Source organism: Rhea pennata, chromosome 4, assembly GCF_028389875.1.
Source record: "Rhea pennata isolate bPtePen1 chromosome 4, bPtePen1.pri, whole genome shotgun sequence".
Lineage (NCBI taxonomy): Eukaryota > Metazoa > Chordata > Aves > Rheiformes > Rheidae > Rhea > Rhea pennata.
Genome location: NC_084666.1, coordinates 12,190,043 through 12,214,049, shown reverse-complemented (window position 1 = coordinate 12,214,049; position 24,007 = coordinate 12,190,043). Strand labels below are relative to the sequence as shown.

Here is a 24,007-nt window from a genome sequence, read left to right as displayed (position 1 = left end):
AACATTTTATTGTCCTTATTATTTATGCAATCATATATGATAACTGAAACAATTCCACAACCAAACCATGTCCAGAAGGCTCTCTGCCATTTTGGTCACTCACGATCAATCTGGAACATGCAACTAGAGCAGGTGCTTAGGAGAAATACTGCTAGCAAAAGTGAATTAGCTCAACAGAAAAAAAAATATAGTTCAAAAGGAAATTGATAGAGTCTGTCTTAATTTAACAGAGTGAAACGAAGACCGAGAAAAACATGATTGCTATTTCAAAGGAAATCTGAGGCATAGGCTCAAATGAGGAAAAATAACTACTTAAATATAAGAATAATAGCTGATATTGAACAGTGAGATGGTGGAACAGCCTTCCAAACTGAAATAGCAGCTTAGAGAAACCCATATGGTAGTAAATTGATTTTGGTAAGTTTTCTGAAAGGGTTAATGTTTTATAATTTCCAGTTGTAGTAAGGACTGGACTCAGTGATCAAAAGGACCCTTTGGTCCTTCTTTCATTATGGAAGAACATGCTGAGATTTGTTCAAATTGAAGTCATTGGCCAGCTATGACTGAAACAAATGTATTTTCGTAGAATTTATTTTTGTTGCTTTTAAACATTTTACACAAGGGAAACCTTCCAAGGCCAATACTACCTTAAGTTAATCTTTTAGGAAGAGCAAGGAGTAGTGACTGATTTTCAACGTTAGCAGAAAAATCCAGATGAAATAAAAACTCCTAAGTAGCTACCTCGCACACAGCACCCTTGCTTTTGTTCTATCACAAGGCTAACTGCACAGTTTAGAACCTCTAAGGCTGGTTGTTTCCTCCTGTTGTCCCCCCCTCAAGAATGATTAATGGGAATTGCTAATACATCACCTTAAGAATTTCTCTGATTTCAGAAATGATTTTTTTCTTCTCCAAGGACATTGTTTCCTTTCCACATTTTCTAATAAATATCTGAGAATATACCTGACAAGCAGCCAGATAAAAGGAGGCTGTCAAGTCACTTTTCCACAATAGGAAACCCATTTATATGAAACACTCCTACAGAGTGACTGTGTATGTATGCAGGAAAGGGTTGGAGGAAGATGACCTATTCTTTTGATTTATATCTACAGGGGTTCCGGCATATTGCTGCACACTTGTGGTTAAATCATTAGGAGATTGTCTTCCAGGAAAAACAAAACATATATCCAGTTTTATTGTGAAAATCATGCAAAATAGCCAAATGTGCTGTTTGCATTTCATTTTGTTGGACTGCACAGTGCAATGTCTCTGAAATCACTGTCAGATGTAATACGACAACCAAATGCTTGAAGGTGGGAAGTGCATTGTCATTGTCATGCTGTGGATAATTCATGCTGGTGTTCCTCAAGCACATCTGAGCCACAGGATATACTGGATGTTATTCTGTTGCCTCAGTGTAAAATGTACTTTACGGCAACTTGGTGATACTGCAGTGATGGGATCCCTGGCATTAAAATGCCAGCAGCTGAGGTACACACAGAGCACTGGCTCTGTGGTTCTTCCAGGCCCATCTTCTATAGCACTGCTTCTTGCCTGTCCTTTCAGTTTGTGGAAATACCACAGAAGTAGGTGCAGATTGAGAGATGTGAAAGCAGGCTAAAATACACAAGTCCTTGCAGTAAACAGGTTCAAGAGGGGGCAACCAATGTAACTATTTCAAATACAAAAGCTACACAACTCTGACCCCCTCTGCTCCCACCCCAGGCAAAGGCTCATTAGCGGCTAGCCTTGCAGTCACGCTGGCAAACACATTTCTGCTTTCTGGTAAATGGAGCTGCACTTCTGCAGCAGGTCTCGGAGCAGCCCTTACCTCCTTCTTCTGCAGCTTTTACTTTGCTGGCTATCTGGAAGAGCACAGGGTTTAAAGCAAGCGAGGACTTGCGGTTCCTAAGAGCGACAGAAGTCTGCTAGACCAGATGTAGGCAAGGGGATGCACACAGACACAGAGAGTAACACTGAGACGGTGTGATTAGTGATTTGCTTCATTCAATGATGTGCAAGGTCCGCCTTTGTCCCTGGATTTTAAGACCTGGTCCAAACCCCACTGAGTCTAGGGAAGCTCTCTGGACTTTAATGGGTTTTAATAATTGAAGATTTAATTTAAAATATTAACAATATGCCTCTAAATAAAAGGAATTCTATCATCTTTGCTCATTTCCTAAGGAACAGCAAAATGATACAGAATCTGGCATGAGCAAATATGCAGGTATATTTACAGATTTGCAAAGGATGCCTTGCACAGGACCTGCCTACACATAATTCTGGCTCCTGGCACTACTTTAAGGACTATCAAATTCCTTCCCACCCACACATCTTTACATAAGTAAAAGCTTAAACATCAGTTCAGACTAAACATTTTTGAATGCAGAATCCCTTGAGTGCCACACAAAGAAGCAGCAATGTAAATGAAACTTTAATTTCCATCATGTTCAATAACTGATGTGCTAAAAATTTAGATTTTAAAACACTGCATAGTTTATTTAAAGTTATCGATTCCTACTTTGAGGTATTTCATGTGTTCCAGCAGCACACTGTGACTCCAGTGGAGGTTGGGACCACCAATAGATGTTATTCAACAAGTGGAAAAACTTGGTCTCTGTCCTGAACAACTGGCAAGAAGAGCTGCCAAATATTACTGACTTTCAGCTTGTTATGTGAAGGAAGACATCCTGGAGCAGAACTTCCTGTCCTCTCGAGGGTCCAGTGGATTTCTTACACTGGACTATGAAAGTGAGGTCTAAGAAAAGTGATTAAGAAAGGCAGCACATTTATGTTATTCAGCAATGTAGTTATCTACAGTTCCTACAGAGAGCTGCACCATCATCTAGAAGTTTTAGGAATCAATTGATTAAGTGCAGACTGAAAATCACAGTGGAAAAATCGGAGGGAAAATTGATCTTAATCACTGTTGTTGATATTCAGCTTTGCATAATAAGGGAGAAAATATAACAGTCTCTGATCATATTTAATGATAATGAGGGTCTAAAAGAAAAGTTGTCCCTCTGACAGGGAAAAGTTTCTAAAAAACAAATAATGATAAATACCATTATTCAAGGTGATTGCAGGGGAAATTTTTAAACTGTCAGACTGGGGTTTGAGCTGGCGCCAGTATTCAAAGGTCAGAAAGCTGATGGTTTATCCTTCCCTTCTGACTCCACCTGGGCTTTTGCAGGACAGCAGCAGTCTGTCATCTTTGTCACAAATTATGATGTGCTAGCATCTTAAAATAACACCACTGGTAACTCGTACTTGGATAGCGCAGGACCACGACAGGCCTGGAACGGCTCCTGGCTGGTCTCAAAGGGGCACTGAAAGCACAAAGCGAGGCGCAAACCACTGCTGTCCGTCACCATCAGCGGAAAGGAGGAAAAACTGGCAAAAATCAGCTTCCACTCTGATGGAAAAAACAGCTCAGCTTTGCAGCTTGACGGAGAGGCAAGTGTCAGCAGTATTACCGGCAGATCAGGGAGGAGAGCGGCATTCAAATCCGCTTTGCCAGACTTGTCCCAGCAAGAATAAGCTCCAGACTGACCAGCACTAACTACATTAGCATCCAAGGCACTTCTTGCTGTGTCTTAGAGAAGTGTTATTCTTACTCCAGAATCCAACCTGAACATAGCTACTGCAGAACAGGGGTGACCTGCTGGGCCCAATTCACACTTCACGGCATTTCACTCCATGCAGTTGCGCCAGCTTTGAGGGAACTGACACATTCATTCGTATATGAGAGAGGAAGAGCAGCTCTGTTTTTTCCCCTTTTTTTTTTAAAAAAAAAAAACAACTTGCATCTTCCAAACCAATTTATCAGACTGAGCCTACATAAATAGGAAAGAATGACGAACTCAATTGGCTTGAGTTTATGAAGCTAGCACCTGAAGTCTACATTTCAAAGGCATGTGCATTTGTTTAATTTCCTTGTCTCTTTTCAGCATTTTCCTGTAATTCATGCTATAAGCATCTTGAATTAAAGAAAAAAAAAATCATTTTCAGACACTATAAACCAAGAGATGATTCTCCAAGTTTCACTGCATATTAAAATGATCATTTTTTGTGTTCACTCAAATCTATTGCATTATTATTTTATAGTATGCACTTTAACTGAATATTGCCACTGTATATATACTGACTCTGGATATGGATGTTTCTAGCATAAACATTTCATTTCTATAATGATTTGAGAATAATTAGTGACATTATAAAGAATTAAAATAAAAAGAAATCCTGTTTTGGGTCATAAACCAAAAGCTGGCAATGTTTAGGGAGAAAATATGGTTAAGCTTTTTTAAGTAATTTAATTTTCTTTTTTTTTTCCTACTTTGTTCTGCAGCTTGTAGTTCTATTCACCATTCAAAAAAGTTTATTAGAAAAGCCTAACCAAGAGTTTAAATTGATAAATTAGCTCTTATGTTCATAGGATGCTACTGCCTTGAAAACCAAGTATGCTTGTCTCCTAAAACAGGGCATACATCAAATAACAAATAACATATTAAAGTGCAGAAAGATGTTGGTCATCCAGTTGTTCTCCGCAAGCCATGAAAATACAGACTGCTGCCTTGTACACCATATTTGTACTTCATGCTTCATGCCAACGAACACAGGTCTCCTCTGTAGGGACTTAGGTTATTTGTCTCACCATATACAACATTTACCACAAATGAGCAATAGGATGGACAATTTGTCAATATTAGGGCTAAGACTGTGTTCACCTTCAAACAGGCTAAACCATGATTTGCTTATGCTTCTCTCGAAAAATGCTGAAAATGTTTTTTTTCAAATCTACTGTAAAGTCAGTAAAAGGGAAGAATTGTTACTTGTTTATAGCTTCTTCTTCAACAAGACAGCTGTTCCCAACTGGAAGAACTGAATTGCAGATCTCAGTTAATAACTCTTTTATAAACATCTCTGAGAACTTAAACATAGACTTGTTCTGCAGAGAATTTCTTACCAGAGAGTGAACACAGAAGGGCACTAAAGCCTGTAAAAACAACAAAAAAGAAGTGTTCTTCCTTCATTTCAGATCTCTAGGCTTGGGAGTTTGTTAGAAAGAGGCAGTCTTTTTGGAAGATTTGCTGCAAGGAAAGTTGTTCCTAAGAACCATAAGATGGTTTAAGCTGGGAAGGACCTCGGCGTCAGGCTGGCCGACCACTGAAGTTCGAGAAGGTGGCTCGGCCCTTCACCAGTCGACTTCTGACATCCTCCAAAGGTGGCAATGGCACAGCCTTTGCCAGCAACCTGCTCCAGTGCATAACCCCTTTACCCGATAAGGAATATTTTTCCTCCTCTTCTGCAAGCGGAAGGAACGCTGCTCCCTCGGCCTCTCCTTGTGCGTGATGTGCTCCAGCACGCTGACTGCCTTTGTGGTCCCTTCCCGGACGCCTTCCAGTTTGTCTCCACCCCTGTGGCACTGGGCAGGGAGCAGGACAAAACTGGACATGGCGTTGCAGATGCGGCCCCCAAGTTGGAGTCAACAGGAATAACCATTTCCCTCGACCTGCTGGCTCCTTCTTCTGCAAACCCGTTCTCTTGGTGGTTATCATGAAAATACCCCATTCGTATACTTAAATTAGCACTCACCAGCCACTGCTGAGGTATTTCTGGTAGAGGCATTTGAGGCGGCGCAGGCAAACTGTTGGCAACTTCCTGTTTCTGGGCATGTTCTTTCATTTCAAAACCTGCGGGAGAGGGACACACACCACTTAACGCGTCAGGTCCCACCAGGGTCGAATGGGGCGCTGCTCCGCCGCACGTATGCCACGTCCGGCGGTCGCACACCCAGCGCCGGCACGCGGCCCTTCCCGAGAGCCGCCCCCAGCTCCCGGGTTACCTCCAGAGTCCTGCTGCTTCGGGGAAACAGGAACCACCTGGAGCAATGCTGGGAATTAGGAATTTAATCACGCAGAACAAGCACATACTTACGATAGGGGCTGAAAGCTGCTTAGATCAACCAACACCAGGCAGAGAAAAAATTTACAGGAAATCATTCCAAACTGGCTGCTAATCTGCACTGCAAGATCTACGGAGCTAAAGCTGAAAATGCCTTATTGCACAGATAAAACCGTTTATGGGGGGAAGATCCTGAACTTGCGAAGTCCTCAACGGCACCGCATGGCACAGAAAACACCGGGGGCCGACGAGGGGCTCGAGGTGCCGCCCGGCGCCCCCAGCCCGGACCCCGCGGCCGCGACGCCCGCCGACCTTTCCATCCTCCTCTCGTTTTCGAAACAAGCGCGGTGGTTTCCCAAGCGAGCTGGAGGGAGAAGCAGCTACGCATAAAAAGCCGCTTTGAGGCTCCTTCCTAGCACTATCCTGTATCGCTCCCCGGGGAAGAGGAATGGGCCATCAGTCCCGAGTTTTTGGCACAGCAATTTAAATTCCTGTCAAACTCACTTCACCAGAACACGATGCTGTTTATTTTTCTAAATATCCAAAGGGAGATTAGGGTGCATCTCCTCCATGTTTTGGCAAAAATTCAGTGAATGGGATGCACCCTGCTTACCCCTAGACTGAATTCAGCTCCTAGTGCGTACTTTAGTTTTTTAAATATATATTTACATACTCAAATGGATGTCTTTTGGTTAAGATCATTTAATTCTCAAAAATGTAATCAATGATGAAATGTTTCTTGTCATAATAACCCAGTCCCACTGGCTGTGAAGTCATGGTTTGAAAAACAAGGCTGATAAAATAAACTGTCTCTAAGGGCCACAGTTACTTCTTTTCTCCTACAAATTGGGGGGGGTGTTATTCTTGGGAATCATTCCAATTTGTTTTAAAGTATACCTTCCACTTGTTCCTCTTCATATAGGACGAATTCGTACTATGGCTGCTGCTCATGTCACAGCCTCCTGCACTTTCCATAACAATCAGAAGTTAAATGTAAGGGGTCTTTTATTAGAAAAAAGTATTCAAAGCAAATGCTATTGACCCTGTAAAAGCAGGTTTTCCCTGAAGTTTGAAACAATGTGCGTTTAAGCAAGAAACTGCTCTCATATTGATTTTCTTCTACCAAATTACATAGCAAAGTCAGCATTATGGACTTATGACATTACAGTCTCTTTAAGGAAACCTTGGCAATGTTGACAGTCAAATTAAATGAATTCACTAAAGGTTCTTACTCCAAAATAAACTGTTTGTGTCCTTGTTTTCCAGAAGTCTAAGTTTCAGAAGGAAATGTTAAGTGTTTTGTTCAGCTCTCAAATCCAATGGGCATGCCAAGATTCAGGAAGAAAAATAAAGTTTATAGTTCTGCCAGCTAACCAGACTAACTACTGCTTTGGATGTGGGGCAGGTTGAGGCCAGACAACTACAACCTGAAGAACACATCTGACTGGCCCAATTCTGTCTGTGTGATGGATGTTAAATGAAGAAAATGGTGTGCATTTAGTAGGCACAACAAAACATGGCAAGAGATTTCTAAAGAATTCCCCAACTAAGGACTTGCAGAGAAAAAAGTTAAAGTCTGACTTAAATCCAACCAGCCCATTATAATAATTTCCACACCTTTAAAAAGCAAAACATAATTGTTCAGTTCCAGATGTTATAAAGAATCCAGCCAGTTCCCAGTTGCACAGATCCTTCATTATTTTTCCCTGTTTTTCTTATATGGTTTGCTTCAGCATTAGAAATACGCTAGTGGATTCACACAGTTGATTTTTACAAATGCCTATAAAGAGCTTGAACTCAGCATAATCCTCAGGCCTGTTAAACTATGCCAGCATTCCCAAAGTTCATCTCATGCATGTTACGTGGGTGGAGTAAAATAACATTTTAAAAAACAGATGCAGAATGACAGTTCAATTTAGTTACAGCATATTGTAAGTTTATACATTTTCTTTTTGCTTTTAATTTTAATGAAGAGATGAATAGTTTCAAAGGGTTGGGAGTACTGGATGTTATAGCAGATCAAAAAAGCAGCAGGGTCATCTCCGTTAAAGTACTTGACTCCTTCTGTAGTTTCACATGCACTTCCAGCTGCCGTGAGATGGCATAGCTCCCGCACAAGCCGCTCCGCTCTTCCCTGCCCTGTTCCCATCCCGGCACCAACCTCTCCTTCGGGCCAGCAAAAGTACATGTGTGGCCTCATGCTGAACCAGAGCAGGAAGCTGACACAGGTTAGGACTAACCTAGCAAAAAAACAAATAACGCTTGAGCTAGCAGAAAGCAGGATGCAGAACATGAGCAGGAATGAGCAGCCCAGGGAGAGGGACAGCAGTGGTTTTTTTTAGAGACCTCGCTGGCTTGTACTCTAAATATTTAAACTACAGTTCTGTGACCTGGAGTTTTTAGATTATCATAAATTATAGTCCAAAGAGATGTCTACTACCATCTTTAATGACCTCCTGCTTAACTCAACTATAGAACTTCCTTGAATTAATTCATTTGAACTAGAGCATATCTTTTAGCATAATATTCCATCTTGATAAAATGCCAGCAATGGCATGCAGACTGTAGTAAGTTCTTCCATTAGTTAATATTTTCAATGCTCAAAACATGTGCCTATTTCCACTCTGAAATAAACATTCAGCCATTGGATATTGTTGTACTTTTGTTGCGCAAGTTCAAGACCTCATTCTCAGTCATCCCTTTTCTATATTTAGATTAATTATGATCCCTCATCTAGTTTAATTCAAAGAGTATTACTGCATCCCGTAATCGTTGTTTTGACTCTTCTTTGAAATGTCTAAACTTTGTCTCCTGAACGCAGGAGCCAGAAGTGGGTACAATCTTCCGCAATCAACTGCATTGAACCAAATCCAGACATATAATAGGGGATCTTGTATGGATCTTGTTAATCCTATAATGGGATATTATGGATCTTGCAGTAAGCATCAAAAGCTAAAAGGTAGGTGCTGAAAGGTGGACAGCTATGTTCCTTGAGTCCTTTGACCCTTGGCCACATCTATAGCGGGAAGGTTCCCATGCCTGGGAAGGTTCTCTGGTACTGAGAAACCCATATCGATTTTGTTAAAATCTCCTGCCCCTAAAAAACAGGGTGGAGGAGGAGGACTTTTGAACTGTCTGTTGGAAACAGCTCTTTGCCCATGCTAACTCCCAAATCATGCCTAAGAACTGATGGGAGAGACAAGTCAGCTTAGGCCAAAACCATGTCAAGGACCACTCCAAAAATTCAGCAGTGTAAATGGTTGAGCTCCAGGGCCCAGAAACATACCCAGTACTCTTTGATTTATGAGTACAGCTGTAGCTTTTCTGTGCTGAAACACCAACCACAAGCCAGAAAGTAACAGGAGAGATGGATCTTCAAGAAAATCAAAACTGAGAGCAGGATGATCATCCTTTTCAAGTGAGCTCCCTGAATCCTGTGGCAAACAAGGTTTCTTTACTGGAGGGAGAGGTCCAAATTATTTTTAGCACTGGAGAAGAAACAAGTCATGCGAAATGCAGCTGCTCACATTGTGACATTTTTCTATTATATTTCAGAGTCTAAACACTAGGGGTTTTCACTGATGGTACATCTGTCAAATGACAGATCTTATAGCCTAGAGGCTTCCTTAATACAGAAAGGGGCTGTACAGAAATAAAGGACTATTATTGGGAAAAACAGTGAGGAATATTCTTCGCAAAAGCTCTGCAGAAGATCACTGTTTACAGTCCATCAATTGCATACAGTTACATAGTCTCGACAGAGACAAAAGTGATTGTGCAATTAAAACAATTTTAGATAGGAAGAGAAGGGGAAAGTGAGCTTTACTCTAATTACAAAAGCAAAACCAAACATTCTGACTGTCATGTCCTGGCTCTGGCTGGGCACTTCTGTGTCAGCCATGTATCAGGGTCTGCATCTAAATTATATCTTTTAATGAATTCAGGTCATATGAGAAGACATGCAGCATGCAGCCTTCATGCTGCCAGGAAAGGTGCAGTGGCCAGTGCTTCCAGATGGAGTATTGCTTTTCCTTCAGAACTAATAAATAGCATTGCTGCCACAAATAAAAAGACGTAACTACTGTATCAACAAAGTGAAAACATTCTATTTAGTGCATATTTTGTGGTTAGGTTCACCCATATGCAGTAAGTTATTACTTCCAGTAAGTCTTTTGCTATATTTTATTGCTGAGCAATGTGGAAAGCACTTAGAAAAGTTACACTGAGGCTTCACCCTGTCTTGCTGTGTTGCTTCAATTTAGGGTTTGCCTGTACCCCTTAAAGGTATTTCATTAAGCATAGACTTATTCTGTGCATTCTGCAAGCAAGAAAACACAGCCTTGACACTGACCTTTTGAGGCCTGTATCCTCAGGAGGATGTTAGTTATTACCGCCTTCTTCTCCCTGACAGTAGAAGTTAGATATTCATGGTCCAGAAGTTCAAGAAACAGACGCAGCTCAACTATTAACTCTTCCATGGCTGAAAAATAATCAGAGAAAGACATTTTCTAAACATGCAAATTCCCACTGAAACAAAGACAGAGTTAATTCTCATTTATTCTTTATCATTTCTCAAAAATGTATGTTCCTCCCTGCTGGAAACACAGCACATTCATTTGTCAAACCAAGAAACTAGCACATTACCGAGCACTATTGGCATTTGTAGCAGTCACCACAAAATCGATGCAGAAAAAACACAATTCTTTTCATATAGCAAATCACTGAGTCAGTGCTAGATAAAAGTAAGTGCTGGAGTACTAGTCATCTTTTCTAGCAGTGCCACTCCTGTTCCTCTCCCTTTAACAAACAATTCTTAACTGCAAAACAAAATTATAGTTTGATACAAATTTCTAAATGCACTGCTACTTTCTAAAATCCTTAGGGAAATCACTCCCCCTCATTTTATTTCTGTTTCCAGTGGAAAAAAAGAGCAGGTGTTCCTTTTCTACTGTGATTCCTATTTGTTATAATTTCCAAAGACAAGCTCCCAACTTAACCGTGTAATTTCTTATAACTCTCCAGATTCCTGATCTTGCACTTCATCATATTTCTACTATTCCAGATGTCAAGGCTTTCCAATTCTTTCTATAAAAATCATTTTCCTTCTTTGGATTCATAGTGCTTCACAATTTTATGTCATAAGGAATTTTTGTAACACATTTCCACTTTTTTTTCTTTTCAAATTAGCTCTGAAGACTGACATTCTCTTGATAACTGCAGTGGCCCAACCCATACAGTAAAATGCATTTGTTCCAGCCTAATCTTATGATCTGCTCAGCAGATTTATGAGACAGCCGTAGTATTGAACCTCATTTCCGTGCTTCAGTTCACTCATGGTTCTGAGATTCTCTTGTCCTTTCACTCATGTGGGCTCTCTGTTTTTAGTTTAGCTTTCAACTTGCATGGAATAGTTTATGCTTTCACACTTTCCTGTATCTGCTGACATTATCCTCATCAAAAGATGAAGAGAAACATTCATCTCATGTCAGGGCCACACCTAAAATTAATCTCAATTCTATCCTCATTCTAAAAGGTCTCTGCTTAAGTTTCGTTCTCTCTCTCACTCTTTATACATATGTGTGTGTATATTTATATATATGTATATATGTATATGTATTTTTTTGGGTAGTCTTTTCAAGGTCTAACAGGTCGACCTCTACTAAGTTTTAAAATCTCTAAAAAGTACCTTCTTTGCTGCTGACTCCCCTACCAGCTCTTCACTTCTCCCCAAACCATTGGTAATATGGTTGTTCACCCAATTGAAACTGCAATCCCTTTTCCATTTGTGAGAACATGCCCAGATATTTAAATGGTTTTTGATCTGGATGTGTTTGTTTTATTTGACACTTGAAGTCAGTTATGTGCTGGGCAACCTGCAGATGCCAGCAACACTCCTGCAAGCAGCTGGTGGCCTTTTCTCGTCTCCAATGGTTGCAGATTGTACCATTTATTTGCAGACTGTAGCTGTAAGTATGCTCTGGCTATCCTGGCAAAATTGACCTACTCTTACCAAGCAATGGAAAACATGGCAGTTGGCAATACTAAGGCATGACCAAGTCTTTATGAAGAAATTGATCCTAAGTACACATGGGCAAATCTTTTCTGAAAGACTATATATATCCATCCTGTACAAATTTTTCTCTTGGTGAATCTGTTCTTTTACTTAACTGAGTAGTATTACTGCCATTATATAAACTATCCACATTTTCACGAAATATGTTCCACCAAGATTTTTACAAAGCTGTTTATACACAGGCAGAAGGAAGGGATGCAAGATGACAGTAAATCTGCCTACATCACTTCACAATGTAGTCCACAAAATCCTGCAAATAGCTACCGATCATTTGGTCTGTCAGAAATCCAAAAGTATTTCAAGACAACCATATTGCTTCCAGTGTGGCTCACGTTCTGGAGGAACGTGCAACTTTGTGAAGCAAAAAGGTGTAGTTCCAGAGTGATGATTTAAGCCTGATTTGCAAAGTGGTAAGAGACCATAAGATATAAGACTTAAGAAAAAAAAAGGACCATCTACAACCTAAAAAGTAACAAAATAATGCCTAAATTATCAACCATGGGTTATTTTTAAAATGATATACTTTAGAAATAAGACTTAGATTCTGTTATGTGTATATAATACACAAATTCTGATTACAGTGGTCTGTTGCTTTTAGGTTTGCTTTAAATATAAGTTTTTTACTATTGTAGTAAAGAGTATTGTAGCTCTGTCTTGAGCTCTATTTTAAGAAATTATGGAATATATGCATCTTAATAGTTACTTATTATATTACGAACATTTCAAAAGCAATCATTACTGTAGAATCCAGGCAGTCATAGTGAAATCTAATCAGGACATAGTGCTAGGAATGTGTCTTTTTCAATTACTTCCACAGCCATATCAATTACTGCCAGGACTTATCGGCACATATGCACTTAAAAGTGAAATCAACATATAAAATGTGCATAATTTCTATTGGCATTTATTACCACACTACCATTTCTGTGAACTGGCATGTTTTCTGGATTGTCTGAAGCAAGAGACCACAGAAAAAGCTGAAAGGGAGTCGTCCTTGTCCTCTTCACCAATTAATGTAACATGCAACAGTACTTCCTTTTCCTTCACTAGGACCTGAATTTCTGCAGAACTGAATGAAAGCAAAAGATATCATTGATGTGCATAATGTGCCAAGCATTTTTCAGCTATTAAAAAGGATAAGATCCTTGCACTCAGGAGCTTATAATCTAATACAGACAGACAGTAAAATGAGAAATGAAAACCAATCGTGAGGGACTTATGAGGCAAAGAAACCCAGGGAAGCAATAGAAAATAAGAGGAAATGGGAAACCACTACCGGAGAGACTACTAGGAGCTGGCACTGGTCCAGCTCTCTCCTGTGGCCTCTCCACATAAGCCCATGGACCTCTCCTCCTCACGTCTTCGTAGTAAATCTGCATTGCAGTCACCGATGACCACAGTTCATGGATCTGCAACGGTCAAGCTAGCTAAGTTACTGGATGCTTCTTAACTGCACCCAGCAGAGGATCTAGCAAAAGACCTTAGGACTAACAGAGGAGGGAAAGCAAAAGATGGCAACAGTGATGTAGTGCCTAAAAAATTCTAGAAGCCACTGCCTTAGATAACACATTCACCATAACTGCGTCTATATTTGGCCTAGTGTCCAGCAATATGGTTCAAATATATCAAATAATGTATCATAAAGGAATAGAGAATGTGAGAAGACCTGTTCTTCCTGTCTTTATACACTTACAGATATACTCTGCTGAGCTTAAATAAGCAATAGTAAAAACTATTCTAAGATTTTAATATGAAAAGAGAATAAAAATAATAGCAGCTGTTATAAATTGCTAAGCATAAATGTTTTGACATTTCTTCTTTTTCTATCAGGATTAAATTGGTGTATTTTCTTTTGCAAAATTAAGAGCATCACAAACATCAGAGCTTTTGTCTTTACACTTTGAATTTCACTTCAGATATATATGCAGTGATGCAAAACATTCAAACAGAATAAAAGGGAAACAGTGTTCACGGCTAATAAGAAACACTCTTTCCATGTATTTTAAAAATGCATTTACTTCCTTTTTAATAATTTTGCTGCTTAAGTGTGGAATAGAAAATACTGACATAACGTGTCTTAGAAGTAACTAAAATAAGTAACTGTGAACTCTTTTCTTTAAGAGAGTAACAAACAAACTTACACGTAATGAGGAAAAACTCAACTTGCTCAGTTTTCAAATTTGGCTTATTTTCTGGATTAAAGAATCTATGCCTGTCCTCCCTAGAAAAGCAATGATGTGCTCACAGAAAGTAATGGAACTGAATAATAGAAAATCCACATAATACATACTTTCAGTACGCAATCATTACTTCTGAAATGGAGACCAAAAATGAGAGGGTGATGCAAGTCCAAAGAAAAACATACTCCTCTAGTGAGAGATGACCCTCAGAAATCTGACATCACCACAAAATAAGCATAATAATCAGAAAGCTCTCAAAAAGGGGCCAATTTATTTGACAGTTTTGGCTGCATTCTTATTGCCAAAGGAATTACTTATAAGTGGCAGGTGGTGAAAGGCAGGGTGGAGCCCAGGGACAGTAATCACGACAGTAAGCAGAATTTAGCTAAACTGAGGAGCAAAATCACATTCCTTATTAAATGATGAGAAGTCCACTCTCTACTCAATAGGAATTATAGGCCCCTAATGTGCTGCTGCAATTGCCATGCACCAATAAAAAACAACGATACATCCAGAAGTGTTTCCAGCTTTGGATCTCTAGGGTTTTAAAGTTTTTCAAATGACAGCACATAAAAACTAAATGCACAAGCCAGCCAAAGAATACACCAAGGTAAAAATAATCAGAGAAAGACAATTACATCACATTGCAGTGTTTGTTCCAAACCAAAACTAAAACCAACTGGAATTGGAACAGTATAATGATGCAGTAATTCCAAATCTACATTTATGAGTCCATAACCATTTTTTAAGAATATAAAGTTTGCATTTCAAATTGATTTAAAAATTCTTAGGAGTAGTGCCATATCACACACATGATTTCCAATTTGCTCAAACCAGAAGCAAAAACACAAGAATGAACTCATGAAAAGAATGTTCAGATTGTGTTTTGTTCACTCACAGGAATTACAATATCCCTTAACCCTGCTGCACCACACATATGACCTGAAAGTGCTTCCTTAACTAATATCAAATAATATTCTGAAGATCTTTTAAACAAAAAAGAAAGGCTAGTCCAAAAAGGATGGCACAAAGCATTGTTATTTTTTGTCTTATACCATACAATACGAGCCCTCACAAGGTAAGTGCACTTCCATGCTTCTATTCCTATTCTTGATGCATGTATACAAACCTCAAGTATACAAATCTACAACAGAAATATGAATTAAAATTGAGCTTCTCTGGTCTTAAATTTTCCATTCTCAGTTTTAGTTTGTAATTTACAGATATTCCTAGCTCTTAAAATTTAAGCCTTCATATTCTGTTAGCAGCAAGGTACTTTGGGACAACAACTTCTTTGGAATAAGGTAAGAGCTGGAGATGGCTGGCTGACTGATTAAAAACTATTCCTTGCCTTTCTGATAGGGAAAAATCAGATTAAAACCAACTAAAATCCAACATCTGACAAGTCCCCAAAGCCTACAGACATCTCTTCCCTCCCTGCCAAAAAATTCACTGGCATTTGGGTCTCCAAGTGATAATGAAGAAACCAGACATGTAATCCAGTTCTGAATCAAAAACAGTGCAAGAAGGTGGTGTTTATACTCAATTCCATTGAAAGAGCTTCATCATCTTAACTGTTACATGCCTTTAGCTTTTGACCCTTTCATTTTAATATTTTATTTAGAAAGCCTGAATTAGAGTATCTCTGGAGAAAGCATGTTTGCATTTTAAGAAGATACTCGTTTGTTAGACAAAAATCTTAGAACTATCAAGAAATGTACAAAATCACTGTGACTTGCTTCCACTCAATCTTGCAATTCAGTTACAAAACCCTAGTAGTTAATGAAAAAGTTCCTTTTATGACTACATTTTGATTTGAGAGGAAAAGAATTTCACACAGAAATACACAAAATCTAGAAGCAGGTAGCAACAGTGCATTTGGGGAGAGAAGGAATTTTTACTTTCTTTAGTATACTACAAGCAATTACATGATACCCACCAACAAATAAAAAAGCATGCTGTTTGAAATCGTGGTGATATTACTTGCTTTCCCTTCTTCAAATAATAAAGAAATCTTTTAAATGCTCTTTGACTTATCTACAGAGATGTCTTCATACATTTGGATACATTTTTTCAGATATCGTAAATAATGCAGATGAATTTAATATTTTCATTAGTGATCTGGATGATGGCATGCAGGCATTCTCATCAAAGTCATAGCCAACCCCAAATGGCAAGAACAGTTGATATATGCCAAGGTAGGGCTGCCATACACAGGAATCTCAATAGCCTAAAAAAATATCAGAAATCTCTTGTAATTGACACTAGGGATGGAACAACCCCAAGCAACAGTACTGGCAAGAGGAGAACTGGCTAGAGAGCAGCTCTGTAGAAATGGACCTGGTGCTTCTGGTACACAAGCTGAGTGCAGGTCAGCAGTTCTCCGATGAAGCAATGAACCACACACGGGGCTGCATTAGCAAGAATACAGCTAGCAGATGGACAGAAGTGATTATTTCCCTTTGCTCAGAACTAGTGAGATCATATCTGGAGTAGCAGGTCCTCTTCTGGCCTCCTCAGTGCAAAAAAGACATTGATAAAGTTGTGCAAGTTGAGTGAATGGCCACTGAGATCACTGGGAGACTGGAGCACGTGATAAAAATGAGCAGAGACTGAACAAGCTGTGTTTGTTTAGCGTGGAGAAAAGAAGACTAAGAGGGAATCTAGTTGTGGTCTTCCATTACCAAAAGGGGGATGATCAAGAAAGCAGAGCCATATTCTTCTCAGAGATGCCCAAAGAAAGCACAAGAGATGATAGACAGCAGCTGCAGAAATTCTGATTAGATACAAAGAAAAAATTCTTCACAGTAAGAGTGGCAAAATGAACCATCTGTCTAGGCGACTAATCTCCATCCTTTAAGAAATTCACAATTCAGCTGGACAAAATCCTGAGCAACCTGACCTGACTTCAAAGTTAGCCTGTATTTGAGCAAGGCATTGGACCAGATGACCTCCACATGTCCATTCCAACCTAAATTATTCTGTGATTCTCTAAATAATATTAGGAATATTTTTCTAGGAGAGTAAAAATAATTCCCATTACTTTACAGATGAATAACAGAGGTTACATGATTACACGACATCAGCCAAAATCACAGAAGATGCCTGGATGACATAGAAAATAGATCTTAATCCTTGAGGCTCGTTCTTGTATCCTATCCACAAGACTATTCTTCCTTGAAAAGAAATGATAACTACAGACAGACAGCAGATTCTTAGGTTACAGACAATGAATACAGATGTTACGAAAAGTGCATTTTGGTTTCCTATACTCTGTAGTCACTGTATAATTTGAGTGACTGCAAAATTTGCAGAGAGAGCTGATCAGTTTTAAAGCATCTAACTTTTTCATTGCATTGTTATCAAAGGGAAAAAGTAACCAATTAAATTCAACTAGGATGCTCTTAAACCATAGGATAAACACTATGATGCTTGGTCTGCCTGGAGACTTTTCACTAGGAAAGATCTTTTAAAGTTGCATTTCCCTTTTTGCTGCCCTACTGAGGGCAGTATATGAAATGTGATGCATTCACAGGTTATATGAAAAGGCAATGACCAACTCACTCTATCAGTTAAGTATACTAAAAACCTGTTCTGTAAAGTAGGGATGATCATCCTTTGGGGTGTATTGTATTATTGGAAAGTATGGGAAAAGTACACGAAAAAGCAGCAAACCCTAAATAGCAGACGAAGCCTTAAAGATGAAGGATCAAGCAAGGATCAAGTAAAACATATAGATGGTTTGTCATCAGGGTGCTTTAACATAAAAATAATTATATCTGAGCCTCTCTAAAAAAATAAAACAATGATCTTTTGTTTAAAATCTGGAGCTCTCCAAACTGTCAGAAACTCTCTTTCCAGACAGCCTGGGGCAACAGAGGCGAAACACAGCTACTAAAAACTCCTCCTGTCTCATACATATGTATGATCAACCTCAATGAGTGTCAAGGGATCATTTCAGCCACAACCCACATATATTCCCCCTTTTCTTATTTCTTCTTTTGCTCCAGTTTTCAAGGAATGAGCTTTACAAAACCAGCTTTCCAAAAAAGCTATCAGAGCACAAAATGCTGCTATTGCAGTATGTAGTGATAAAACAAGAGGTGGGAAAGCATTAAAATATGTTTGGACAAGAAATAAGCTGCCAAAAATCCTACTCAATCAGCTACAGCCATGCACTGAGTGACAGCAATGCGGCAGTGTAATCCATCAGCATGAGGCAGATGGATAAAGAGTTTATTTTTTTAAAGTACAGAGCAGTGTTTAAGCACTGCCACAGATTTTGGTGAGGAATGCCTAATTTTAAGTAGGTTCACATACTCATAAAAAAAAAGTATTTAATATTATAAGCATTTATTTTTATTTAAGCAATAATTATCTACTCTGAACTCATTAAAACAATATGGTTAGCCAAAAAAAGAAAAATGGCAATAACCAGCTACAGAAACTTAGAGCGGACTCTACTGAGTTGCTGAAGGTTTTCTCTAAAAGTGTATTTCCCATATGGGGTTTTGTTCCCAAAATAAATATAACCTACCTTGTAAAGCCAAAGAACATGGATTTCACTCCATCTGCAGCCCCTGCTGCCTGGGAGAGGGTCTAACCCTCACAGTCTGCACTCCCTATGGGCATTCTGTTTCAGTTTCCTTTTCAGACTCCCACTACCCTACTAGGGCAGAAAATGAAAATTTTTTGCATTTACCCATCTTCAAATGTATCAGCTGACATCATCTTGTCGGGACAAGACATTCCAGGTCTTGCTTCCTGGCTCCTGCATTCGCTCAACTCCTCCATTACTCCAAACCGCAAAAGATAAGCAGCCACTACAGAATTCATAAATGGGCTCAGATTCCACCAAAAAAAAAAAAAAAAAAAAAAAAAAAAAAAAAAAAAAAGAGCAGTCTTTTTCTGATGCAATAAAGAGACAGACAGTCTGTGAGAGGAGGGGAAGCCTGCCCCAGACTCAAGGTCTCGGGAGCAGATGGGGCTCAGTTAAGACTGAAAGCACAGAAACAGATAATCTCCATTAGTAAAAGCAACACAAAGCCCTACAATACACCTTGGAGTTCACTTTCACCAGGTCCTCAGCTGCACACAGAGCTGCTCTTAGGTTAGGATTTCTTTCAAAGCTAGGAACTAATTATGTATCCGGCAGAAATGTGAGATAGTAAATTAACTCACTCAATGGAACAGAAAAACCAAATAGTAAAATGATGACAAAGAAATACAAATAAGGCAATGGTGGAAACTGTACAGTAGTGTTCAGTATTTTTGTATGCAGCAATACAGTTTTTTATTACACATGCCAAGTTATGCAAAGTTAAAAATTGCTCAGTTTTCAATTGTTCATCATATGATCGTTTTGGCCATATCTACTGCACAGTCCAAGAATTGCTTGCACTTGTAAATATAGTGTTATATAACCTTCCAATAAGCAGCTAATTTAAAGGCAGTGTAAGATAATATTACATTTTATCAGAACAGATGCAGAAGTCCTCCTGTTTGTATGTAAAGATGGGAAAAAGCCAATTTTTGAATCTACACTTCCTTATATCACATTTCTCACTGCAGTGTCTACAATGCAATGAGTAACTTCCACCATGTATTACTTATTATCTTATCTTCTCAAGGAGAGAAGTATATTCTGCTTTTTCTGTCAGGCTTTTAAAAATTCCTTTAAACAGATATATAGAGTGTTACAGATTTATGTAAAGAAAATAAGATCAAAGAAATATACGTTACATTAACAGAGGTTTGAATGGTGAGAGTTGAGGTATCTCTTCTTGTGGAGAAGACATTGACCCCCACCTTACACCAATGACCCAAGACACTTCTGTCTCCTTTGGAGAACTTCACTGTGTGAGAGCTATGCTGTAGTCAACAGGAAAAAAAAAATCTGAGAGCTTTAGGTAGCTGTGAAATTCAAGCCCCATAGGTAAAGCATCATTAACATAAAAATAGAAATCTTAATTTTAAAAAAATTCTGGGGAGACAGCTCTCTGAGCAGCGATGCGCTGTGTTAACGGTGCTCTGCTGAGCGCGCTCTACAGGTGTGTGGTCTCCTGGGAGCTGCAAACTGACTCTGTCAGTGGGCTCCACTCCTGGTCCTTCAGGAAAGACTAAGCCACAGCTCGTATCCAGAATGCTCAGCAAATTAAATACGCGGAAAAAGCAAAACAAAGAGCCTAGCATGCAAAAGTCCATAAGCCCTTTTTATTTTCAATATCGTATCTCCTCTCACCCCTCACAAACACTGAGTTATCACAGCTGTCCAAACGTGGCAGGAACTCCAAACCGAACCTGTACTGCTGAGCATAACAGTTCTCCACAAAGCTTCAATGAAGCCTTCATAGCTAGAAATGTTTGAACCCTGTGAATACCACGGATATATACAGCATTCCTCCTACGAGCAGTTATTTCTCATCTTGTGCATTCTGCTCCTTGTGCACAGGCTTATCCAGCGGCTCTGGGTCTTCGTGACTTCACACTTAAGCGTTGCTTGGACTGCAGAGGTATGAGCTTCCTCATGAGCTTTTCCATGTCTTTCACCCTTTAAGTATCCAAATAATTCACAAATCAAGCTAGCTACAAAGCACCATTGCACACGCAGGATCACCTCATTCTAGATAAGGAACTAAGATAAGGGAAGACCAGAGACAGAAGGGGCTGCTGATCCTGAATCCTCAGTTTGATGTAATTGATTTTTCAAAGTACTTGGGATGATGCAGAGCTTTACTCATCCAAACACAGCTCTACTAGATATTAACTGATTCAAGAGTGCTCTACTCTTCGGTAAAATAGGTCACAGGATTTTGATTTGTGTGCATAGGGAATGCTGAAGACCTAGACACTGCCTGCCTCTGAAAAGTCACATCTAAAATGCTTGGCTCATTTAATGAGAACTCTGGAAACACGGAGGATCCAGTGCTTTACAGTAGTGTTGAAACTGCCAGAAAAATGAGAGTATCCTTTCTCTGCTGCAATCCTTTGCTTCATTCAAAAATCTGCAGGGTTCCCTAAAGCCAACACCACCTCTGAGCTGAATAAGGAAGGCATAAACACAACAGAAGCTCAATACAATCCCACCATGATAATGATAAATATCACCATGAAATATCTCAGCTAACTAGTCTGCACCCCTTCCCAGTTTTTCCAGGCCAAAAACCAGGTGAGCTCTACTGTATCCTCAACATAGGCTTTTAGAGACCAAAGGGAGGAAACAGTTCTCAATGTATGGGACCTTAAGGGAGAATACGTTGCAGGAAGCATCTTCCTTCATTATGCTGGACCTCCAAGCATCCATCCAAACTGTATTTTTACAGCTTTTGACAGGGTGAGATGCTCAAAGAGGAACAACATCTTTGACATGCTACCCTGGGACATTTGCAGTTTTATGGAGAGAGGAAAATTAACATCTCAAAACCAGTTCACAAACTAAGATAAATTCATTCGGATTAAAAACAAATGAACTGTTCACAAAGAAACACCTAAAATGTAACAAATAACCACTAAGTTCTGCATCCACTGAAGTTTCCAGATGGATCCGATACACAGCACCTTGCATGGGAATTATCTGATACCCACGGAGCACCTTTTTTGTAACAAAACCAATACTGGTCTGCAGTGGGAGATAGAAAGCAGGACTGGAGGCCCCAGGCAGACAGTAAAAGGGAAAACTCACTGCTTGATGATGCACAGGTGGGTTGGTGGCAGACCTATCTGCTAAGTAAATCAACCCATCCATGAATCAACCCCCCAAATCAAGCCATGAACGGATGACAGGAGCAGCTCTTCTCCCATGTTACGCCTTGCTATGTTTTTTTTTTGGTTTGTTTTTTCCAGCTCGCACAACTTGCACCACTTTGCAGAACTTCCTCAATGTGCAGGAACAATTTTCATGAATGGATTTAGACCCTGTCAATCTGATGTAAGAAGCTAGTGCAACACTACCCTGACACCAAAAGCCATCCAACAAACTATATGCAAGAAATTAATTGTAAATCTATATGCTTTCCATAACCTGAGCACCATGTTTGTCTCCAGCACTGATCAGACAGAAAACAATACACTAGATTTCAAAAGACATTAGTAGTTTGTGGCATAAAACACAAACCATGAATTCCTCCTTTAAAAGTCATGAAGTGGTACGTTGCTTTATTTACTGACTCTACTGTAGCTCTTTTTAAGATGGACAGAACCACTGAAATTAGTAAAGTTTTTCTTCATGGAAGACAGTCAAATACTTGTACGTTACAGAGATCTAATTTTAGTAGATGTGCTTTGAATTTATCACGAAAACACAAACCATATGTTTAACAAATGCTTATAAATTGCTGCCAACACCTTTTTCTCCTGCCATTTTTTCCCCTCTTCTGCCCGAACATGCTCACTGCGCTCGCACCTCTTTGCGATACAGAATTTGTTTTTTGACTTATTCGCAGGATCTTAGGAACAGTTCACCTCCATGGCTTTCACTCTCCTTGGCCCCCTTCTGTTTTCTGCACATTATCCATTGCTTTTGTATCTGATTACGCTGCCCCATATGTTTGGAGCAGGCTCTCTCTTCCCTGCCAAGCAACCTCGCTCTCTCCCGTGAAATCCCTCATACTTTCAGCAGCCCCTTCAACAGTAATCCTCAAAATCGCCTGTGCCTAGCAGTTGTGCTGCATCTGCTCTTGCAGCTAGTTTTATTATCTAGATCTTCAGACCAGACCTTGCAAACTCTTTTCCCGTGATAAAAAGTCCTGCTTCTTCCGATGGGTTTCACTAACTGGAACAGTAAGTGGGTTCAGAGAAAAATCCATGTTTAAAACGGAGCAATTTCACTTGTGTGCAAGAGGAGCCAAATACACACACAGTTGGACATCTGTTTGTCCTGCCCAGAGCAGAGGACGTAGTAATGCACCTGACAGAACCGGTCAGCGGTCAGGGAGCGGGGACCTCAGCTCTAACCCACAGCAGTCTGCTGCAGGGAGCACGGAAGCTGCCTTAACCACGTGTGCCTGCTCCTTCTCTACTTACAGCCAGCCCCTTCCAACGTGTAAGTCACATTTAAAAGATTTATTCTCCGGTGGCACAACAGAATTTCAAAACTCTGAGGACGTATGTCCAACACGTTAACTTTCCCAGACTCGTAACACTGCTCTCTACGTAGTATTATGGCTAAAGAAACTGCGACAGCAAAGTGCAGGGTGCAATTCAGCCCAAGAGGACTGCGACAGGTACCACCCTGCACACTTGCTCCCCATGATTCTCAATGCATTTTTTTTTAAGTCCAGCTTGCCTGAGTTGCTTTAACGTTTGTAAATTTAACACTTGTAAAACGTGCCAGCACAGAATGAGGACAGCATATGCAATAGCAGCTTCTCCCCTTTGCAGTATCTAAAACTTCCTATCTGACCATACTTACGAGAGAGAAAAAATGCACTTTACAAACTGATCTGATCCTCAGCATATTCTCATGATTGCTAGCTTGTATCAAATGCGCTGATGGACACCATGAAGATAAAAATTGACCACTGGAACCAGAACAAAACCCTTTACACCTACAATATGGACACCACCGACCACTTACCATGCAGATACTACTGACCATGCTTCAGCAGTATCACCCAGGCAGGGAAGCGATGCTTTATGACCGGGAGGATCACTCGTAATTCTGTTTGCACACATCAGGTTGCTCTCTGCAAGGCAGAGGGAATATCACGAGCAACACGAGCTCCAGTGAGGCTTGCGTGTACCATCAGTCTCATGCATTATATCACTGGATAATTTCCTGAATGGCTTGGTCAACAGTATTTGTCAAAAGGTGCTTCCCAGTTCCTCTTGTATTCCTAAGTAACAAGGAAGA

General features: G+C 39.8%; 1 protein-coding gene across 3 annotated transcripts in view; it reads right to left on the bottom strand.

The window, feature by feature from the left end:
• AFAP1 (actin filament associated protein 1) overlaps positions 1 to 24,007 on the bottom strand; it is a 116,025-nt gene that overhangs the window by 54,407 nt on the left and 37,611 nt on the right. For all 3 annotated transcript variants that reach the window (XM_062575296.1, XM_062575298.1, XM_062575297.1), the window contains 2 exons: positions 10,256 to 10,384; positions 5,596 to 5,693 (listed from right to left, as the gene is read on the bottom strand). In XM_062575296.1, the coding sequence (XP_062431280.1) occupies positions 5,596 to 5,693; positions 10,256 to 10,382 (225 nt within the window). In that variant the 5' untranslated portion in view covers positions 10,383 to 10,384. The remainder of the gene's footprint in view (positions 1 to 5,595; positions 5,694 to 10,255; positions 10,385 to 24,007) is intronic.